Here is a 14,227-nt window from a genome sequence, read left to right as displayed (position 1 = left end):
TGAGAAAACTCCCCTTGCCCCAAATTTTTTTTTTTTCAGGGGGTCCCGGTTTTTAAGGGGGCATTGGCCCCCCCCCCCCCCCCCCCCCCCCCCCTCGGGCTTGAGATAGGTCTTATTTTGAAGTGAAATTAAGACCCCCAAATGCTTAAAATTCATTTCAGGCCCTCTGAAAACAGTTAGCCTCTTGGGGGTGGTGGGGGGACCCCTGGTTCTAGGGGCTTTGACCTTTTTCATTTTTGGCCCCCTACTCTGGCATTTACTGGATACGTCCCCTGCTTTTTGAGAGTGAAAGCATGCTAAAATGTTGAAATTGGTTTTAAAAACAAAATGTAAACTTTACCTCGTCTTGTCCTTCAATTAGACTGCCATATGATAGATAAGAAAGTTTCTTTTTGTCCAAATTTTCTGTAATGTAAAAGGATTAGTGGTGGTCCGAATCTTTTTTTCACAGTTGCGTCCCCTGAATTACAAATGTTTTTTTTTATCCAGTCTCTTTTCTTCTCAACGTTCACTTTTCGTAGATCGAGACTAAACCGGATGTTATGGTACTTACATGTTGAAAACGAAAGAAAAATGTTTTTCTGTTTAACAGTTTGAATTAAGTAGATCAGGTTGCCTGTCCATTGAACACGTAAGAATACTGTTTCGTTTTAAAAGAAAGTGTAAATTACTCGGTAACTGAAAAGATATATGGCTATGGCGCCCTGCCTCTTTTTCACTAGGTCACAGTTTTTGTCTTCACTGCTGTAGTCTGAAGTGTATGGTATGGGCTCTGAATCTGAAGGAAAGGCTGGGGTTAGGGGCTCTACCTTATTCTTCTAGAAATGGGCACTACTTAAGTTGTGGGAGTAGGGGCTTGTTTTGGTTACCAAACTTCATATTTTATAAAAGAGCCTTCAAACGAGTTTATGGTAATACAATGATTTTTTTTTTAGACTTTGAGGTCAATCATGGGTAGAAGATCGTCAGGTTCAAGTAGCAGTGAAAGCTTTTCTGACAGTCAGTCACCCTCACCAGAACGTAATGGTAAACATGGCAACAGATTGCCGAAAAGATATCGCAGAGATTATTCCAGATCACGGTCGCCCCAAAGACAAAAATATAAATCACCATCGCCACGTTATAAGAGAGATCGACCTTCACCCAAACGAAGATCAAGGTCACCAGCACATTACAGGTCAAGGCCGTCTCATCAAAGGTCAAGGTCTCCTCAAGAAAGAAGATCAAGGTCTCCAGTAGAGTACAGGTCATCTCATCGAAGGTCAAGATCTCCACCATACAAGAAAGAAAGATACAGAGATCAAAGGTCAAGATCTCCGCAAGATAGAAGGTCAAGGTCGCCAAGAGAACCGAGTCATTCTAATTATGTATCAAGGTTCGCTTGAATTTTTCAGATTATTTTGGCATAATATTTTAGAGACTGTTGTCTGGGCTTGGACAGTGGGATAACTCAGAATTGAAATGCTTGTTTTATGTCTTTACCTTCTGCAACTAAATTGACTTCTTTTCTGAGGTAAGCCAGGTGTTGGATTTTGACTTATGATAATTTCTTTCAGGTCTAACCATCATCATTCGGCAGCGAGAGAAAATGGCCACCATCAGAATCACAGTCATCACCATAGAGGGCATCACCATCATCACCATAGAGATAGTCCAGATATCATGGAAATGTAGATCACTTTTTCCTGTCTGACTTCTTAAAATTCGTAATTTATGTATTTCATAAGCTTCTAACCCTAAAGCCTCTGTATTTGGCCTAGAAATTCAACCTTTTGAGAAGAATTTCATATTTTGGTCTAGTCGAATGATCTTATAACATTTCATTCTACAATTATTTTAAACCAAACCAAATGAAAATTAGCTTATTTCAAACTTTTGTTTGAAATTTTCATTTGAATTTAAACCATGAACTCATGCCTTGTGTTATTTTTCTACAGGAGAAGAATTGAGAGAGAAAGGGTGGGAGCTCTGGGTGTACCAGAAGTTTGGGGTGCCTCACCCTCACATCCCCAGGGGGACGAGTATGTATTACTTATTTCATTGGTCAGAATTTTCTCTGGTAGATGTGCCTGCATTCTTTAGAAAAATATTCTCTTATGATAATCAGATAAATATTGTTTGTTTCATGTTTTTTTCTGTGGGTAACTATGGTATATCATCGTAAAAAAAAAGGAAACAAAATCAAATGATATTCTGTTTTAACCAACATTCAATGAATAATTTTGTATAGAGTCAAAGATTTTTACACAATGTTTGTTGATATTTCAGTTCAGAGTCAGAAAACGAGAAAAAGGGCAAAGAAAGTGAATCAGATTCTGATGATAGCAGCTCGGAGGGTAGGACATTATTTTAGGATATTTAGGGGGTAGAATTTTTTGGGGAATAGCTAATAACTGTTTATTTAATCTGAAATCTTGGGGGATAAGCAATTTCATGCAACTGTTAGACAGTAACTTTGAGGGTATAATTTTTTGGGGGAATAGCTATGATTTGACAGTATCTCTGTGCTAATTGAAAAGAAATTTGAAGCTATCTGCTCAGTTGTATCTCTTGCATTGCCTATTTTTTTTTATGTTTTATGGATAGAAAATGTTTGTTTGTAGATGATAAAAAGAAAAAAAAGAAAAAGAAATCAAGTAAAAAACATAAAAAGGAAAAGAAAAAGAAGAAAAAAAGGTAAGAGAATTTCAAAACCATATACGTCTACAATTTAATATAAAGAATCCTGCCTAAGCAAAGAGTTGATTTCATTTTGCCTTGTATTTATTAGTGAAGTAGAAATTCAGAATGTTACCCACGTTTCATCTGTCTGTTGAATTTTAATTATGAAAATGATACAGCAGTTTTGAATTAATATGTTAATAAGCCATCTCATTATGAATATTGAAAACAAATGTTTTCATTAAAGTTTTCTTCGTGAGGTTCTATAGCACAGTTGGTACATTACGTGACATCATTTGCTTGGTTACGTGGTCACCACATGGTGTAGGAAAGTAGGACGAAAAACTCCATTCATTTCATTTTAATTTCCAAATGCTGGTCATGGGAAATAATTGTAAAGTCTTATGACAGATATGGTACAGATAATTTGCCCAAGGACCAGCTGGTAGAAAGGATCCTTAATTGTGAACTTATTTGTAAATTATAAATGTTTCTTTTTTTTTTCAAATTTGTGAATCAAAATCAGATTTTTTTTTTATTTTTTGCAGTAAGAAATTAAAGAAAGAAAAGAAGAAGAAGAAAGTGGAATCTGAAAGTGAAGAAGATTCAAAGGAAGAGGAGGAAGAGGAAGTTTGGGCTGAAAAGAAAGGTAGGTTGATACAGGGGCAGACTGGGGGAAGGATCATTTGATTAGAGAAAGCAGGGCCCTAAGATTCCAAAAACAATGAAGAATTTTAACGAAAAGTTTTTTCAAAATTTTGTTATTTAATTGTACTGTAATTTGACTTTGTTATCATTTCTTACAGCTGTTTTATCTTGTATTAGATTAAGCTATTTGGATCAGTTTTGTTTCCTGAAGTTTATAATGTGGTTATTATTTACTTTTTTTTTTCAGCGGATGCCAGTCATGACCAGGAAGATATAGAAGTTTACGGTCCTCAACCATATATAGCCTCTGCACAAAACAGCAAACTAGAGTAGGTTTTCTTCTATTATCAACTCTCTTCTGGATTTCTTGTTACTTTGTCTGTTCTATTTCTTAAAGAACCTTATTTAATTTTTGTTGATGATTTAAACCTCACAATAGATTTATTTTAGTATCCTGATCATCTGATTGGTCAATCACTGGAATCAACTTTAAAGCTAGCATTATTAACCAATCAAATTACTTTATTTCTCAAAAAATGAGCTTCTGACTGACATTTGGTATCAAAAACCAATAATTTATTTAGTTACTAGTTATGTATTCTATCTTATTCAGCTGTTCATGTGGCTGACACTTTTCACCTTGTAGCGGCAGAGAAATACATTGATTTCATGTGACCCTCTACATTTTATAGGTTGGCTACTTCCATATATATTACTATTTTTGATTATGACTTTTGGGATTTTTTGTAATCATTTATTCTGTCAAAGTGGAAAGGTATAGGTAATCATGTAAATGATCTATTTTTAGCTATGGTCATGCGTTGTTACCAGGAGAGGGAGCTGCTATGGCTGCGTATATCGCGGAAGGTAAACGTATACCCAGAAGAGGTGAAATTGGGCTAGAGAGTAATGAAATTGAACAGTTTGAGAATATGGGATACGTAATGAGTGGAAGCAGGTTAGTTTACTATTTTTATTTTTTACAATTTAGCTATCTATTTAGTTTTCTGTCCAAGCTCTAGAAAACACTGTTATTGACAGATGTTTTCAGTTAAAATTTCCCTCAATCGGAAACTTTCTTAGATAAGTTCATAGAGCCAGAGTCAAAAGGACATAGAACAAGCATCTAGTAGTTCGGATAGGACACTACATGGAGGCCCTGTGTGCTACATGCTGTGCATATCAAAGATCTATTGAGAGTTCTGACAAAATTTCCCTCATTGCACACTCTCAGGTTATAGATAATAGAAATCTTGCAAACCCTGATTAATAAAAATAAAGTTCTTTTTGTAGATTCTTGAGAATTAATATGACTGCTACTATGCTTTCATTTAATTGTAGATTAACTCAATGACACATTTTCAATCTTAAAAGTGTTACATACAGCTGAAATTAACCACTTTTGGCTGATAAAGCAAATGTCTACACTGGAGTTTCATTTATAGTAATACATTCCTGTTACCAATTAGATCGCACAGTTTAACGAATTTCTAGATAGTTGCAACATGCCATGTCATAACTAGAGTTATGTCCCTTCCCGTTTGGACATTTATCGTACGCAAATGATGATTATCCGACTGAGATAATAATATTTACTAAATAATTTATTTTTCCATTTCAGACATCGAAGAATGGAAGCTGTGCGTCTACGAAAAGAAAACCAGATTTATTCAGCTGACGAGAAACGAGCGCTGGCTAACTTCAATCACGAAGAACGGGCAAAAAGAGAGACGAAGATCTTGTCACAATTTCGTGAAATGGTTTCGCGGAAAACTCAAAATCAAGATTGAGCTGGTTTTTGGCATTGTGTATTTTGTGCTTGAATAAGATTTGTGATAGATAGTGGTTGAAAGCTGACATCAGATACTGGGATGACTTTTGGAGGCACTGGCAGTGGCACCATTGCTTTTATAAGACTTATGTATATTATATTGAAATATAGACACCAAGAATTGCATTATGGTACATTATGAAAGTCTGGAACCTTGGCCTGTAGATATTTTGGAAAACTCAAAACATTCTTATCCTGAATCTGAATGACAAAATGAAATGGACTGCAGACTCAATTCATTATTGAAAATATTTATGGCGTTTGGTGCTCAGTGGTCTTTCTATGAATTCTTAGTAGGGACACCACAGAATTGTCAGGGGCTAACAGCACCAGGCTTCGCTATGTAAAATGATAAGAAATAAAGAGTGGAAGTGAGGCCACACCCTTCCCTTCTCCCCCAAGAAAATCCACTGTATGCTTGTGCTTGTATAATGACTCGTACATTGTATATATCATGAATAAAATTAATTTCAAAATCTTTTAAATACTTTTCTGATGGTAAATATTTGAAAAAAAAAATCATTCATTCTTCAGGGGTACTCTGCATCACTTTGGTGCATTGCATAGACAAAATGGAAAGAAGTTAGACATGAGTGCAGTGAATATTAGATACAAAACTCTTTTTAAATCCCTCGTTCAGTTGTCTTTTGTCAAATTTATAAAATGGCTTAATGTTCATTATGTTTTAGAGGATTGCTTACGATTTCTGAGACACATGAAATTTTTGCAGAAGAAAACAGCAGAAATTGAATTGCATTTTAAGGCAAAAAATTGGAATAAGACAAATTTTCTTGAATTTGACTTTTGATTCGACTTTTGATTCAAAATCTTGTTGATATAGACCACTACACATTTTTAACAAGAGGTTCTTTTGATGTCAATTTACCTGGCGGCCTACATCAAAGAGAGATTATTTGACCTCCACCTCACAGGGTCAAAGGTATCATGTCATTTTTAGTATTTATACGCCAGTCAAATTAAGGAAATCCGGAACGGCATTCACAATTTAAATAAATATACTCGAAAGATCGCTTTTTTCTGTTTGTAAATGAAATTTAGATTTTGGTAAATAAAGATTTTGAAATAAAAAAAAAATTGCATTTAGAACTATTTCTTTTAGCGAATGAATATTTGAGAGTCACACCCTTGAAACAACATGGCGGTTCAGATTGTAGTGAATCGTTTACAAATTCTAAATGGAGTTTACAAATTTTCCCTTTGATTTTTCTTCGAATTATGGAATAATTTGGATACATTCGATGTTGGAAAGTTTTTGTAGAAAAAGACAAACTTAAAGAAAGCCTGACGGACGGATTTAAAGTATTTTTGGACAAAGTTTTGAAACAAGTGTCAAAAAATCTGGATCTTCCTCTAACCAGAAGTGGGACAAAATAACTTTTGGGTGACGATAAACAATTTGTATCATGGCAGACCGAAAGGTAAGGATGTCTTCTGTATCAAATTTCGTTTGTTACGGTAATTTTGGGACCGGATGTGTATTTTTCTAAGAAATTCTTAAGTGTAAAATGGCTTCCTCTTTGGCTGTTGACATTGCAGGTTTCAGGTGTCACCTTTTGCTATTTTTTGTGTCTATAAATAGCCGAGTTATGTCAGTTTTGGGCTGAACCCTATTGCTTTCTATATGTCTGCTGTTTTTATGAATAGATTTATTAATGAACAAATACAAGATTATTTATTTTCTTTTATGAAAAATTTTCTCGTGTGATTTCAATTTTTGCTATTTTGGTGGGTCTTGTTAAAAATTCTCTTTTGGTTTAAGTCTGAAATAACAAATTAAGATTTAAATTCAGCCTTACCATACCATATCAAGCACAGAATCACTTATTCAAAGATTTTAGGGAGCCAACTGGATACCATGTTGGAGGCATGGGAAAAGCATCTAGTCAATCAGATGGGACAATAAACTGAGTTACTGTGTGCTACAGACTGATCATTAAAGACCCCTCGCCATTTGGAGAGTAGGCTTATGTTGCTGTCCTGTCATATTCCTTCATTTCATACTTCATTAGCCCAATTAGGTGCAGAAAAGTTGGACAAAAAACTCCATTCTTTTCATTTTAATTTATTCAGAGATTTCAGGTCATTTTAATCTAGAAATTATAAAATCAATTTGTTTGAAAGACTTTGTGAGTATTTTAATAGACCATACTGACACACCCAAGATATCATAAATACATACTTTATCAAAGTTGAAATCACCTAGCTAGTGTCAAATTTATTTTATATAAACAGCAGTTTCATTATTATAAATCTATTTCAAAGAATAATATTTTCTTTGGTTAACATTTTCATTCACCTTTTGGCAAATCTAAGACTCTCAGTATTATTTTGAAGTTGATATATTTCATTTCATACTTAAATTACAGTCTTAAAACAATTTTTTCACCATTGTTGTTGGACCATAAATAGTGTTCATTTTCCGAGAAATCTGTTTTCCTGCATGTAGATGAAAATGATATCTATCTATCTGTATATATATATAGATTGATATCTTCAGGCCTATGGCTCATTTTCAGAAATTTCTAAACTGTAACAAATTTGTTGAAACTAAATCTGATAACAGAAAAAACAAGGAAATATATTATGGTATGGTATAATGTAATACTTTAATAACAAAGTACATAACGTTTCAACACAATTTACACGTGTCGTTATCAGATGAAATGAAGAAGGAGGGAGCAAACATGGTAATATATAATAGCAAAAAAGGGGGTGCGTTCAAATTAGATGATAAGCCAGAATGTTGTTTGGATTGCAGGTTTCATTTCGCGGTTTGTATCATTAGTACTTGGTATATTTATTGACAAGGACATGGAGTTGATAACAGAAAATAAAGTGGAAATTTTAATTTGTACTTAATGACTCATGTTAATTATAATTGTTAATTGTTTTAATTAAGGAAACAAACTGACTAATTTTGTTGACATTGTAATGATGAAAATATTTACACAGCTATATATATATACACTTTTATGTTTAATAGTTTTGTAAATAGATTGAAATGATCAGGATTTGTTTTAAAAATAGATATTACGCTCTCAATTAGGTGCAGTGATGAACTTAGAGAACAAATCTTAATTTTACCTCAAAAATTTAATGAATTTTATGATGGATTTAAGAAAGTTTTAAAGGTTGAAACTAAGTGATCTTTTTCTTTCTTTCTTTGATAGAAAATTGAAAAAGGAATCAAATTTAAGAATGGATTTTTAAGTTAAAACTAAGATTAATAAGCTTATAACTGAAGGAAAAATAAATGTGCTAAAAAAACTCAATGTTTTTAAATGGCTCATTCTGATAACTATAGCCAATAGCCAATAGCCGCCAATAGCTAGCTAATAGCCAATAGCCGCCAATAGCCATAGCATCTAGCAACAAGACAGAATAAGAGGGCAGTAACAACATCGTTAGTTTTTTTGGAGGAGATTTACGTAGAAATGAAATAGTAAGGTGATGTGTTGTCTAGGTTTATGAAATATGATGTCTATAAAATATAAAAAATAGACAGAATAAATTATTACCTATCATATTATAGCCTTCAGGGCTGCAGTGATATCTTTACGACTGCTGACTGCTACTAGTTTATCTTTACACATATCCCCACCCCACCCAAAAAGTTTAGGGAGGGATATCTTTACGACTGCTGTTTGTTACTAGTTTATCTTTACACATATCCCCACCCCACCCAAAAAGTTTAGGGAGGGATATCTTTACGACTGCTGTTTGTTACTAGTTTATCTTTACACATATCCCCACCCCACCCAAAAAGTTTAGGGAGGGATATCTTTACGACTGCTGTCTGTTACTAGTTTGTCTTTACTCAAGTCCCCACCCATAACCTTTAGGGAAGGGATGTGTATATTACTGCTATAGTTAATCTTTATACAAGTCCCCACCCACAGTCTTCAGGATAAGGTGATATCACCTACAGTCTTCCGGATAGGGTGATATCACCTACAGTCTTCCGGAGTTGAGAGAAAATATGAAATATGTACCTTATCCAACCCAACCCTACCCTCTTTTTTTGTCATTTATCAAAATAAGTCATAACCCCACCCTATTGTTATCATGATACATAAATAACTTCCTCATTGTGGTATCTCAGTTTATATCTGTATCCCTTTTCATTTTTCAAACAGAATGACATCTAATATCATCACATTGTTACACCTAGATAGACAAAAGCTAATTTAATCTTCCAATTTTGAACAAAAACCTTTCTCACGTGTTCAAAAATATTTGACGTTTGGTTAATATTATAAAGTCACTTTAGATTTTGTGTTACTTTCAAAATATGCATAAAATATGTTAAGTACCGAAACAGTGATTAAAGGGGAAGTGACAGATCTATATACACAAGACCTGAGACTTTATCATTTTTCTCCCAGTGTTAACAATATATAAGTTTTTTACATACCGGTACTGTGAAGTCAGTTTTGTTTTTTCCATTTATGTTAATAGAAGGATTCAAGTATTTCTTCTGTGATGAATTTTATTTGCTTATGAATTTTTCAAGGACTATCCAAATTTCAATTTTTTTACCATAAATAAACTCTTCTTTTACGACTATGATTTTCTTTTACGACTATGATTTTCTTTTCAAAATATTACCAGGGTTCAATCCCTGCATAAGTCGAGATAATACCTTCGGATTTTTCAACCCGGTTTTCCCCTGTCAGTGATACGAGGGGCTGACATGGAAAAAGCGTCTAGTCGTTCGGATGGTACAATAAACCGAGGCCCTGTGTGCTACAGGCTGTGCACGTTAAAGATCCCTTGACAGGTGGAAATCGAAAAAGAGCAGGCTAATGCCACTGTCCCGGCAAAATTTCCCTCATTGCACCCTGCATGGCGTTGCCCGTCTTCATTAGCCCACATGGTGCAGAAAAGTAGGACGTAAAACTCCATTCGTCTCATCTCATTTCAAAATATTACCTGAAAATTGGGGCATGCTACAACTTTGATAAGTATGATAATAAGACTTGAGGGACATATAAATATGAATATTTTACTGTTTTAATTCCAACTTTTCATAACAATTCTTAAGATATACCCTGTACTGCTACTTTTAAAAACTTTTTGACGCTAAAAGTCCATCTGAATCTGACAACACGACTTGATGTAAGTTTTAATTATCTTCTTCAACAGTAATATTGACTTTCATGGTCCATGATAATCTTTGACACCCTACTCTTGACTTGATTTAATCAGTGGTGATCCTGATCCAATATTTACACACTACTAAATATTCGCGGACTGGCTAGTCACAGGTCAGTGGTGGCTAAATTTAGGTTTTGAACTTTGATACTGCATCTCTGTTTGACAGGATAATGCTTGTATCATTGTATTATGAAAAAGTCAATGTTGTTAACATGTCTGTAGCTGTAACTGTAGTTCATCATACAGTGATGAATTGGTCCCTGTATGTTTTAAAGATGGAGAATTAACCCAAGACATCTGATTGAAATTTGGAATGATGCAAATTGATGTTATCAGTGTCTCAGATACACATAAAAAATTTAGAAAACTATAAAATTTTAAAATCCCTTTAAGCTATGTCAATGTGTATGCGAATTTCAAAGTGCCATCTTTCTTTTCAATTTTTTTGTCCCAACTCTTGAAATAATATTTCAAGTTTAATTTCAGACTCGAGGTTTGATAGATCCTGAAGAAAGGTTCAACAAGTTGGAAAAGATTGGAAAAGGATCTTTTGGAGAGGTCTTTAAAGGTTTGTGTTTTCTTGACTCTAAAGAGGTCCAGGAATCAATACCGGCATATGTCAGGGATAACACTTTCAGATTTTTCAAACCATTTTCCCCCTGTATTTTTGGAAGCCACTTGCTCGCTAACCTTAAGGTCCAGGGTTCAATCCTGGCATAGGTCGAGATAATACCTTCGGATTATTCAACCAGGTTTCGCCCTGTCAGTTATGCAGGTAAGAGGGCTGACATGTAAAAAGCGTCAAATCGTAACTGTGTGCTACAGACTGTGCACGTTAAAGATCCCTCGACAGTTGGAAATTGAAATAAGAGCAGGCTAATGCCACTGTACTGGCAAAATTTCTCTCATTGTACCCTGCATGGAATCGCCTGTCTTTATTAGCCCACATGAGACTTTGTGGCTCAGTAAGTTAGATGCTTGTTGGGTAACCTGAATGTCAGGGCTTCAATTCCAGCATATTTAGAGATAATACCTTTGGATTTTTCTGTTTTAGGTATCGACAATGAATCGAAGTTAGTGGTAGCTATAAAGATAATAGATCTAGAAGAGGCGGAAGATGAAATTGAGGACATTCAACAAGAGATTATGGTTCTCTCTCAATGTGATTCTCCTTTTGTTACCAAATATTTTGGTTCATATTTAAAGGTAAGAGGAGAGGTTATCATACTTATGACTTTTATAAGGGGAATGAAAATTTGAAGAAGGCTTTAAACATTGAAGAAGGCTTTGAACATTGAAGAAGGCTTTGAACATTGAAGAAGGCTTTGAACATTGAAGAAGGCTTTGAGAGTAAAGTTGCCATTTGATAATTTTTCAAACTTCTCGATTATGTTCTTATTGCATATAAGTGATTTAACCAATCAAGTTTTAACCAATCATAAATGTCCATGTATGTACAGTCTGGATAAAAGAAAAAATATTTTTTGACCTTTCTTGGAATTCTGTTAGATATTTACCAATCCAGTTATGTGCAGAAGAAAAACACATGCCTCCAGTATACCTTGGCAAATCTACCCTTGTAGATGTACCCAGACCAGTTCTTTAATCAAATTCTTTATTATTTTCAGGGCTCTAAGTTATGGATCATCATGGAATATTTAGGGGGTGGATCAGCGTTAGATTTGATGAAAGCAGGTGCCTTTCAGGAGTCAGACATCGCTATTATAATACGGGAGATATTAAAAGGGCTGGACTATTTACATTCCGAACGAAAATTACACAGAGATATTAAAGGTATGCTACCAGTTGGAACACTGTTTTTTTGTGACAGTTTAATAGCTCAGTTGGTAGCGAGTTGGATTGTCGGGTGCTGTGAGGTCGAATCCTCCTCAAAATATGAAAAATTCTGATGCTACAGTCAGTACTTTGTAGAGTCGGCTTCCAACCTCTAATATAACATCTCCTAACCAGCTGATCTGGTACATATGGTGTAATTATGTGGCCAGGAAACCAACCACAAGCGTTGAAATAGTTAAGAAATTTTGCTAGCTCAATTATTTTATTGTATTTGTTTATTTTCAGCTGCCAATGTATTATTATCAGAACAAGGAGAAGTAAAATTAGCTGATTTCGGAGTTGCTGGACAACTTACTGCTACCACAAATAAACGTCAGACATTCGTAGGGACGCCATTTTGGATGGCACCTGAAGTTATCAAACAATCAGCGTATGACACCAAGGTAAAATCTGAGATACATTTTTGAAGAGATTCAGATATATGATTCAGTCAGAATTGCCTTGAGTCGAAGGGATAAAGACTGAAAGGGGATGTCGAGAGGTTTTCTTAACTATTTTGTGTATAAATAACACTGATAAAATCAGTTTGCACCATTGAAAGGCGTTTGTGTTGCTTGCAATTCCATTCAAACTACTTAGTCTGGTTTAATTATACTGCTTGCTCTGAAAGATTTAATTTATTCATTCATTCATTTATCCCATCATTCATTCATTCATTCATTCATTCATTCATTCATTCATTCTGTCTATTGCAGGCTGATATATGGAGTTTAGGTATCACAGCAATAGAACTAGCGAAAGGAGAACCACCCAATTCCGAACTCCACCCCATGCGAGTGTTATTCCTCATTCCAAAAAACAACCCCCCTCAGTTAATAGGGAACTATTCCAAAGCTTTTAAAGAATTTGTAGAAATTTGTTTAAACAAAGACCCACAAAACGTAAGTAAATTTTTGTTTTCTTTGTTTTTTAGGTAGTCTTATCAAAAATCTCAACTCTTAGAAACTAACTAAGGTGTGATGAATTTCAAATTTTGCCAGTGAGCTGTGAACACTCTTACTGATGAGCTTAGTCACACGGTTTCTGAGACTAAAGTATGATTGGTCAATCGGTTGGTGAACTTATCCCTTTAAGAGAAAATGGCCTCAGCCCCAGTAACCTCAAAAAATATCTCAGGGGATAGAATTGTATTAATATGATTATTTTTGTAGAGACCGAGTGCGAGAGATTTATTACGCCATCGTTTTGTTCAGAGAGCGAAGAAAACATCGTATCTAGTAGAACTAATAGAACATTATAAGACATGGAAATTAAACCGAGGTCAAACCAGCGACAGTGACGACTCTGATGAGTAAGGTTTATTATTTTTAAGTGGGATATTTTTCAACAGCATTGAAGTCTACGCTGATGTGAGAGATTTTGAATTTTCAAAACACCCTCTGCGACTGAGTACCAGTAAAGAAGCTATTGTTTTGTTGGTGACAGAGTTTTCCAAATTAGCCTTGATTCAAAGATTAATTGCACTTACCATCTCACCATATCTCTCCACTTATGATCATTTCATTTAAAAATATCGAACCATGACCCGCTAGTTAAATTTCAATTGATTGTTTAATATATTCTGACCAATTGTAGTGATGAGAACAGTGAAGAAGAGACAGTAGCCGAGGAATGGAATAATACGGTCCGAGAAGCTGGAAAAGGGCTACAGAATATCATGTTAAATGGTGGTTTTAATTCACACTCACACGAGGTACGTTACTCCGTCTTTTTACTGTCATTTTAGTTTGTAGTCTGAATGTTTCTTCCTTCCTTCGCCAGCGTTTGAATTATTACTTTCCTGATTTGTAATATAAATCTTCCCTCTTTTTCCTCCTTCAGACAATTTTGTGGTAGATTTTTGCCAAAAACTGAAATTTAATTTATCTTCCTGATTTGTAATGAAAAACTCTTCCCCTTTCTATTTTATTTTGTGAATGTTTCTTTTATCCTTGTGTGTTAATTTCTTACCTTCATTTTTTGTAATGAGCAACTTTTCCCCTTCTTTTCTTTTTGATTTATGTGTATTGGTGACACTGATAGAATCAATTTGCACCATTCCAATTTTCAATC

At 34.5% G+C, this 14,227-nt stretch overlaps 3 protein-coding genes across 3 annotated transcripts; all 3 read left to right on the top strand.

Moving 5' to 3' along the window:
• Positions 1-591: 591 nt before the first annotated feature.
• LOTGIDRAFT_211856 (hypothetical protein) lies at positions 592-2,659 on the top strand (the record flags this gene model as incomplete). The annotated part of the gene is made up of 6 exons (XM_009046313.1): positions 592-631; positions 936-1,375; positions 1,557-1,670; positions 1,938-2,021; positions 2,269-2,336; positions 2,604-2,659. Coding segments are annotated over exons 2-6 (747 nt in total), but the record flags the coding sequence as incomplete, so codon positions are not given.
• A 1,459-nt stretch (positions 2,660-4,118) lies between these two features.
• On the top strand, positions 4,119-5,099 carry LOTGIDRAFT_109358 (hypothetical protein; the record flags this gene model as incomplete). Its single annotated transcript, XM_009046312.1, has 2 exons — positions 4,119-4,267; positions 4,931-5,099. Coding segments are annotated over 2 exons (318 nt in total), but the record flags the coding sequence as incomplete, so codon positions are not given.
• Positions 5,100-6,292: 1,193 nt separating this feature from the next.
• Positions 6,293-13,470, top strand: LOTGIDRAFT_211854 (hypothetical protein; the record flags this gene model as incomplete). Its single annotated transcript, XM_009046311.1, has 7 exons — positions 6,293-6,579; positions 10,805-10,886; positions 11,373-11,524; positions 11,947-12,112; positions 12,401-12,558; positions 12,871-13,056; positions 13,327-13,470. Exons 1-7 carry the CDS (start codon positions 6,565-6,567, stop codon positions 13,468-13,470), a joined length of 903 nt encoding a protein of 300 aa, XP_009044559.1. The 5' UTR covers positions 6,293-6,564.
• Between the last annotated feature and the right edge of the window lie 757 nt (positions 13,471-14,227).

The sequence above is a fragment of the Lottia gigantea genome (genome assembly GCF_000327385.1).
Source record: "Lottia gigantea unplaced genomic scaffold LOTGIsca_10, whole genome shotgun sequence".
Classification (NCBI taxonomy): domain Eukaryota; kingdom Metazoa; phylum Mollusca; class Gastropoda; family Lottiidae; genus Lottia; species Lottia gigantea.
The sequence above is the reverse complement of the archived record's forward strand: the minus strand, read 5'-3'. Positions and strand labels throughout refer to the sequence as shown.